Raw genomic sequence first — 9,127 nt, forward strand, 5'->3', positions numbered from 1 at the left:
AAATTTCATCAGGAGAGGTCTTTTTAAAAAATATATATATATATAAACTTACGATGTTTAGGTTAATTAATTTTTAAAAAATTTATTTTTTGTAATTAAATAATATATTTGACTGATTTGATTAGTTAAATTAGTGATTATATTTTAATTATTATTTATTTATTGAATAATTAGTATTAAATATGTTAATTAACGTCATGAATTATATTACTTAATAAATAGTAATTCAAATTTTCTTTTTCTTTTTTTCCTTTAATATTCACTATGTAAATAATAACTAAAACATAATTACTATTCAAAGTAATTAAAAAGAGAAATACATATTATGCTACTTAAAGGGTTTGTAAAATGGTATAGCCGGGCGGCTATACTGTTTTTTAAAAAAATTACAAAACTGAGTATAGCCGTGCGGCCGTACTATTTCCACATGTAAAAAAAGAGGAGCCCAGTCATTAGGCGCCACGTGTCAAGACAACTCTACTTTAAAAAAAAAATTAAAAACACAGCGTATAGCCGCGCGGCTGTACTCATTTTTATTTTTATTTTTTAAAAAGACCCTTCAGCGATTAGATGCCACGTGTCACTATACTATTTTTGAAGAAAAAAAATCGTAGTATAGCCGCACGGCTATACTATTCTAGAAGGTCTATCTATACTATTTAATATATAAATTAAAAAAAGAAAAGAGGACCCTCCAAGTTTCATTAGTTTGTACTTTATTGATATTAATTTGCTAGTTTCAACATATCCAAAGTAGATATTAATAAGCCATTGTATAATGTTTTAGTATAACTTTTATAACATATATTATTGGTATTCAATAATATACGAGAATTATTTGTATAATACGTGAACTTTGTGTGAATTATTGAAAATTTTGTAAAAAATATGGGTATTAAGCATTAGAAATGCGTATGTACATGTACAATACGACTATTGTACGTTTGCTTTTTAAAAACTAGTAGACATGTATAGAATACGAATGTATTATTGAAAAATACATACGTACATATATACTTATATATATATCCCATGTTTTCACGAGGCAAGTCATTGAATTCAACATTATCTTGGAACACGTTATCAACCTCTGCATGTGGCATATCCTCAAATTGCATGTTCTCACAAAGCAACTCATCTAGTTGTGTTGTATTGTTTTCCTCTTCATATTTTGAGTCCTCAATTTCTGCATTTCCCAAGTCATTTTCTGAATCATGATATTGATCATTGTCTTCTAAATCAGCTTGAGTACCCAAGTTGAGGTCCGTTGGCATTGGTTGATTGCTTCCACTTCCATAAGAAAATATTTTACGCTTCAATGTAATGCACAGTGGAATCTTGTAAGTCCTTGAAAGACTTTCAAAAATAAAAGCTTGTTGCGTCGATTCAGTTGCATCAAAATGGATTCAGCTGCATCCTCAACTTGTGATACTCGCAAGTGCACGAGCCGTTCGGTAGTATAGCATATGTAAGTGCGAGGTCGATTCCACAGGGATTGGTGATTGAATAATCCAATTCAATTTTCCTACACAAAACAGAAAAAACAAGAAAGAAAGAAAAGAAAATAACTCAAGCAGATAAGTTCCCAAGTTCAATTAGATTAACGGATTGATTCTAGCTAAAGTATGATTAAGCCATGGTGTTTGGTCCTAACCTTGTATTCCTAATTTGATCATCTGTTGTCTAACATAAACTAAGCATTAGGAATCCATTAAGCAAAGAAGAACATTTTAAACAACCAAGTATGTATCTAATCCCTGTTGTCGAATGTCCATACATACTCTTCCTATTCATAGTTCAATTCGAATTAAAGCATGGTGTCTACTCTTAATTCAAACCAAGATAGCTAACATGCAAGCCTAAATGGTGATCAATCATTCAAACTAGCATATTAACTTATAAGCATAATGAATAAGAACAAAAACCATAATTGAAACTTGGAAACTAATCAAACTTGAAACTAAAGAAAAGAATTTACATAGCAATGAAAATTAAAGTGGAACTAAGAAAAACTTAAGGAGAATTTTAGCACAAAGATTTCATTACAACGATTGAAAACTAGAAAGAGCAACTAAGAGAATTTGAGGGAGAGAAAGGAGGGGAGCTCTAGAGAAATGTTTGAGAGCTCCCCCCCTTGGAGATGTTTTTTGAGGCTTGAAGACTTCTCTATTTATAGGGCTAAGAGGGAGGAACATCATGATGAATTCCAACACCACCATTCCTCTTTTAATACAATCCATAACTCTCACTTCATATTATCTATGTTAGTGTGGTTGGAATCAATTCCATCCCATACTTCTTTTGCTGCATCTCAAGCTTTCTTCACATAGGATTTCAAAGGTGATCAATTGTGGCTGCCTTTTGCTGCCAACCCATGTGGGTTTTCTTTTGATTGCTGGAAAAAACGATTCTTCTTAACCAGGCTTGGTGTAGGAAGGCCTGAGATTTCAATATGTTTCCAATGGGGCTCAAATTTGGATATGTCATAATAGACACCCATTGGAACAACTTTTATGAAGAATGTATTCCCATCTGAGTAGTACAAGTGTACGTTTTGGGCCTTGCAAGTTGACTGCTGAAAATAGACTGAAATTGACAATGCATTGCAGTCAGGTTGTGGGCTTGTTTTGGGCTTGATCTTCCCTCCTAAAAAATCTGGAAAAATCTGGATCTTCAAACCCTTTTAATTATCTTTCCAAGCATATGCAGCCCAACTCAAGAAAAAATCGAAAAGACCTTCAAATGTCATTTTTGGCCCAGTAACGTAGATGCTGCCGAATTTGACCTTAAGCTGCCAAAACTTGCATAACTTCCTCTAGGAGACTCGGAATCATGAACCGTAAAATGTTCCAGAAACTAGACTTCTGCATCTTTCCAATGATATAGGGCTCAGCATCTGGTTCATCCTGAGCAAGTACAGTCCAGTTCGTGAAGTTGACTGATCTGCAGACACCGTTTTGAGCTAACTTGTCTCCAAAATGCATTTAATGAGTCTCAAACTTATTACACTGAAACAAACACAAAATTTATTAAAATCACAAGTTTAACTCAAAAACATAATCAAATCATAAGTTAGAAGGGTACAAAATGATATATAAATATGCACCGATCAAATACCCCCAAACCTAGATTTTGCTAGTCCTCGAGCAAAACAATGGAAAACAAAGTTAAAAATAAAACAAGAAGTTAATTAGACCACTTTCGTAGGTAACTCGATTGCATTGAGCGTATGCAACAAGCCTTTAAACCTCTAGGCATCCCTAGTAGGAGGAGTTGTGTCTCCTGAGGGTTTAACAGATACGATACCCACAAACGTTTGACTGACTCTGTAAAACAAAGTAATTAGAAAATTTAAAAAAATTGTGTTAGTCCTTTAAGAAAAACAACAAAAAACAAAAACAAAAACAAAAACAAAACAAAAATAAGACTCAAAACAATCTTCCCGAACATTTTCTGAAGAGAAATGACTCATGCACATGACTCAAAAGTTTTAACAATAGAAGCTCAGTTTTGGTCAATATTTACAGGGTGGCAAAGTTCAAAACACAACATGCTCAAAGTGTAGTAGTGTGATAGCCAAATGCAACAAATTCCCCAATCTTAGTTTTCACACAATTTCAAAAACCATACAAAGCACAAGTTCAACTTCAAATCTCACCAAAGTTGTCCTCTCACAAATGAATCACTCAGAACAAGGCTACAATGCATCACTCAGTTATAAACATGAGATTAGAGTTAAACCATAAAGGACTTAACTCAAAATAGGAAGATGAAGAACTTGCATTAATATGATCTCAAGAAGGATGCCAAACACTTTAAAGTAAGAAAATGCATGCAATTCAACCACATGACATTTAAGATCAATTTAGGTCTTTAATATAGGTTGTAATGGGGCCAAGGGTATAAGGTGAATAAGAAATGAAAGGTATGGATAATACAAAGTCCAAGGAACTCGCAATATAAGAGCATAAAATAATTGTTTTTTAAAGGACTAACACAATTTTTTTAAGTTTGGTATAGGGCATTACAACCTAAACCCTAAACCAGATATGTCTATTATGACATATCTGGTTTTTCCAATGATATAGGGCTCAGCATCTGGTTCATCTGGTTCAATATAAGAGCATAATTGTTTTTTGGGTCTACCATAGGAGAAACACTCACAACACCCACGAAACACAAGAAATCGATTTACAGAGAGGAAATTTCCAATTATTTTTGCTAGGGGATGGATTTGCCTGGATCATTGTAAGGTACTTTCTACTCTCTTGCCAATCCCAATGGGCAACACGTCTGTATAGCCTCAACACTCCCTAATTCAACTTACAATGATCCAAGCAGACCCAAATTGAAAATATTTTATTCATCCAAATCGAAAAAGAAATACAATTAATAAGTTCTTTATCTTCAAATCAAATCCAACAAACAAAATTAATAAGTTGAATAAACTATTTCAAGTGGCCAACAAAAACCATGGAATTAAAACAAAGATGGAAGGAGAGAGAGAAAGAAAAACAAACCTGGGATTACATGGATTACAGATCAGTAAGTTGAATTTGGGACTGTTGGAATTGCTTCAGACCAAGGATACAGACGTGCGTGCTCAACAGTAGTTCGACCAAAGGATATAGACGTGCGTGTGAATCCAAAATTTGTGTAGTAGGGTTTTGCTTTTTAGGTTTATGTGGGTTTTAATTTTTAAGGGCATTTGTGTCTATTTATGTGAGTTTTTGGCTATATTTGAAAGATTTTATAAAAATTGACATTTTTGAAAGTGGGGGGTAAATTTTGGCTATTTTTTATAGAACTCTTTTCAAACAACATCAATGCCTCTACTCATTCCTTGACTAAGTACCTAATAGTGATCACGTGATGGCAATTGCATATCTAACAAACAGTGAGCATGTCTAGAGTTATGAAATGTCTGCCATCAAACTGTTTGTTCTCTTCCCTTTCGGATAAAATTGAAGAAGTCTTCTGGGTTTTGTTTGCTGTCGTTACCTTCTTGTTACATATCTCAGTGTTGTCTATTAATGAGTTGGACTGGGAATCATATGTTAATTCAAGATAGCAATAATTAACCCTTCAAAAACCCACAAAAATCTTTCAAAAGATACTGCCAAGTTGAAGTAACAAAATAAGCCCGCAGTGTGCAGTAGGCCTTGGTCATTTTGGGTCAATCGTGGCCTTCTTTTAGTAGGCTGGGTTGATTTCCTTCTTGTGCAAATTGGACATGATGCTCCAGATCATCTGATCAAAATCTATGGACAACAGCTATGAACAGGTGAATTGTTGAAACTCGAAGCAATCAGAGGTTCAAATTCCTAGCTAGATGCTAAGTCTAATTTCTGTCTCACATCAAACCTCTGGAAGGTAATAGGTAGAACTCTTGATTCTACAGATCAGTTTGATACTTCAAAAATTATTAGGTACATTACACTTGAGTACATGTTCGAATTTTCTAATTTGCATAAACTTATTGCCAGGGCTAATTGATAGCATCACATCATCTAGGCATCAGAGAAAAAGATATATACAGTTGATCATCTACCTTACTATCATGTATGCTATAGAACATCCAAGGGAAAACCCAACATGGTCACCGGAAATGATCACTCAGCTACACCTCCAATGTCGTTTGCTCCGGGTGTGACAATCGTAGGTAAAAATCTCCAAGATTGGCTAATCATCTCTATGAGGAACCCAAAGAACATGATTCATTTTGTACAGCATCTCCATTTTCATTGGTTGTCAATAGCATTGAACTTTCCACTGCTCTGTTCACCCTACCATATGCATGAAACTTCACATTAGCAACTTCCTGGTCATTCTCATTGGTGGTTTTAGGAGCAGAGCTTTTCTCAAGATCTGCAATTGCTTCTGATACAACAACACTTTCTGTTTCAGAACCAATAGAAACTTTCATTTCTTGCTTGGGTGCATCTAAATTCTCAGTTGCAGATAATGTCATACTGCAACCTGATTGCATATCCTTGGATTTGGGGTTTTCGTTCTCCTTCCCCAAAACAGCTTCCAAGTATGAGTGCCTTTGGCTAGAAGTTAGACTTGCATCCTTGTATAACTTTGCTAACATCTCTGTTCCATCAAGAGAATCAGCGAATTCAACCAGCGCCACTGTCGAATCATTGCTCATTTTTGCTTGTTCAATCGTGTTGATTGATGAATTAGTATATGCCTGAACATCTAAGTTGGACGAACCAAAATGATTACCTCTTTCTTCACCATACACAGCATTGTCAACAGCAGCATTTTTAGCTGTGCCAATATTACCAAATTTAGGGCCTGAATCATTTGTATCAACTCTAACATCTAGGATACCATTGGTCTTATTCTCTTTATCTACCTCTTCTTCCTTCACTTTTCTCAAGCTTCCGACTTCAATTTCACTGCTTAGTTTTTGGGTGTTCTGTTTCACAGCACTGGATGCATCATCACCCTTGTACTGTTCCTCTCTGGCCTCCTGGGTGTTCCTTGTATCTTCATTTTGGGCTTGATCCTCTAGCAATCTGGGAATCTCTAAATCATTTCCCTTCTCTTCATTTTCCTCTTCCCTCTCCGTATCTTCTTCATCAATCAAATCCTCTACCCCCTCAGACTCTTCCTCAGATCTCTCTTGATCATGCCCGTCTATTTCATCATCTTCAGCACCTCTTCCTTCCTCCTCACTTTCTTCATCTTTACTCTCATCTACCTCTTCTTCAGATTCTTCTTCTTTTTCCCTATCCCTTCCAATATCCAAGGAAGTTTCCTCCACCCGAGGATGGAGGCTACGCCTCCCAAGTTTTATTGTTTCATGCCCATTCTGCATCTTTCCCGAAATCTTTGCAGAGCTCTCTTCATATGCTTTCTTATCGTGGGAGTGCTTGAGCTGGTAAAGCAACCAGATGCAAATAGCAAGCAGCAGAAACATCTGAAGAGCATGCTTCACCTTGAAGCCTTTTGACCTCTGGTTCCTACTTGGTGATTGCTTCAACATGGTAAATACTTAAATACGTGTTAACTCTACCAATTAGCAGCAGCAAGTGGTAACCCAATCTGCACAAAGGGAAGTAAGAACCATATGTGAATAACCATCAAACAATCTAAACTAAACCGGATATCGGAAATGTTATTTATCATACATCCAAATTTCTACTTTAGAAACTCAACAATGCACAGAATAAAATAACCATATTCCGCAGGATCAAATTGCTGAAACTGCCTATTTGGTGAGAATGGAAAGGGTTATAAAATCTGGAATTGGTTATGGGTTGCACACAATGAAAAATATTGCACTAATTGAGTGGTGAGTTGAGTTTGGAGATTCAAAATCGTATCTTTGCATTGTTAGTCTTCCCAAACCAAGCCAGCTGATTGAAAAAAACCAACTCGAAGTCTTTGCCGACAGTGACAAGGGAAACAATAATAGGGAAAGGAAATAAACTCCATTGGAATGTATTTATGCCTGTGCAGGCTGTGTCAAAATGCATAAATAATCAAATTATCCAGAAGAATTTACCTTATAAGCAACACTCTTTTTCACCCTTAGAATGAATGTATCATCCAGCTAACTGAGGACAGCATTAAAGAATGTTAATACTACTCTTATGAAAATATTCAACAGTGAAATGAGTTGTACATGCAGCAAGTTAGAGAAGATATCAAATTTGCAGATAGAAAACAGAACACAGCTGAAACTTGAAGAACCAAATCCAGCATATACTTTTACCAGTGAACGCAAACAGAAGCAGCATCATTTCTTAGAAATTGAAATCAACCCATTGGTAAGAAAACAGCAGATGAGAATTTATCCCACACCTAACTTCAAGTTCTATGCTCACAGCGACAAGAATCCCAAAACCCACATGAAAATTTGTCATTTCTAGCTTGAAAAGGCCAAAATCCTCCCTTGAATACACTATCCAAGTGTTTATGCAAATTTTGGAAGTATAAACAAGTACTTGTACAAAATAAAAACTAGAAAAAATTAATGTTACAGGAAAAAAGAAAAGAAAAAACCAAACACGGAATGAATAAAAGAAGCTAAGATAGCGTACCAGTGACTCAGTGGAAAAGCTGAGTATCAGAACTTGAGATAAAAGGAGATGGGATTAGAGTTTTGGGCATTTGGCTTCATCTTTCATGTATACATGTATGTATGTATGAACAAGTAGCAAAATTTACCCCAACAAGAAATATTCTTCTTTTAATTACTACCCTTTTCTTCTTCTATTCAAATATGTGGTTAGAAAGGAGAGGAGGACAGTGAGTAGTTGAGGGGTGTGAATAATGTATAATCTCTCTCTCTCTCTCTCTCTCTCTCTCTCACAGGTGAAGCAATAAAAAGGCAAAACGCAATGTCACATCTGCAGGTGAGATTTTACTGAGAGTGAGAGAAGTGTAACTGTGAGAGTGTGACAGAGAGGACAAAGCATTAAAATCAAGTTGGCTTCTTTTTGGGGGCTATGGACCATGACGACTCCACACTGCCAATGCCAAATACGACATTCTACACGTATTCTGATAATGTTAATTTCTTTTGTTACTAAAATCCAAACCAATTTTTTTTTTTTTTTTTCATTTAAGAAAAGGAGGGGTGTTAGATACTTCGAGAAAAGTAATGATCTTGTTGATCAGATTGGCATCAAGTCTTACCAATGAGGGGAGATTTTGAAAGATAATTAATCAAATGTTCGACTTGTTGAAAAACTTTTACGCCAGCTTTTAAGAAATTTTAACCATTGGAGAGGGATTCGAGTAGTATCTGTGTGGAGTTCAAACATTGCTCGAGGGGTCTCAAATGGCTATGTTATTTCTAAATATGAAAAGAAAAAACCTACAGTTTTATGTTTCAAGAAAAGGAGTATACTGTATTATCTATATTGATAGTGTCAATTTATCACTTAGATTTTTTCTTTTTAAACCAATTTTCCTCATGAACTATACAAAAATGGTCAATCTATCCCCATCGTCAAATTCCTAGCAATTCTATTAAAGATACCGTCAAATAAAGTTACATTCACACCTTCGAGCGTCTCTTTCTTTACATCCTTGACGAATATGAGGTGAATGGGGTTTCAAGTCATAAAGAATATGACGTAAGAGTTCTAAAAAATGAAAGGATCAA

General features: G+C 35.2%; 1 protein-coding gene across 2 annotated transcripts; it reads right to left on the bottom strand.

Moving 5' to 3' along the window:
* Positions 1-5,367: 5,367 nt before the first annotated feature.
* On the bottom strand, positions 5,368-8,289 carry LOC110756007 (uncharacterized). 2 transcript variants are annotated; one of them, XM_021957375.2, is made up of 3 exons: positions 8,058-8,289; positions 7,520-7,571; positions 5,368-7,056 (listed from the first exon to the last, which is right to left on the bottom strand). In XM_021957375.2, the coding sequence occupies exon 3, from the start codon at positions 6,995-6,997 to the stop codon at positions 5,693-5,695; it is 1,305 nt and encodes a 434-aa protein (XP_021813067.1). In that variant the 5' UTR covers positions 6,998-7,056; positions 7,520-7,571; positions 8,058-8,289; the 3' UTR covers positions 5,368-5,692. The 2 variants fall into 2 exon arrangements, with proteins under 2 accessions (XP_021813067.1, XP_021813068.1); XM_021957376.2 differs by lacking the exon at positions 8,058-8,289 and adding an exon at positions 7,730-8,051.
* Between the last annotated feature and the right edge of the window lie 838 nt (positions 8,290-9,127).

The sequence above is a fragment of the Prunus avium genome, chromosome 1, assembly GCF_965620075.1.
Source record: "Prunus avium chromosome 1, drPruAviu1.hap1.1, whole genome shotgun sequence".
NCBI lineage: Eukaryota > Viridiplantae > Streptophyta > Magnoliopsida > Rosales > Rosaceae > Prunus > Prunus avium.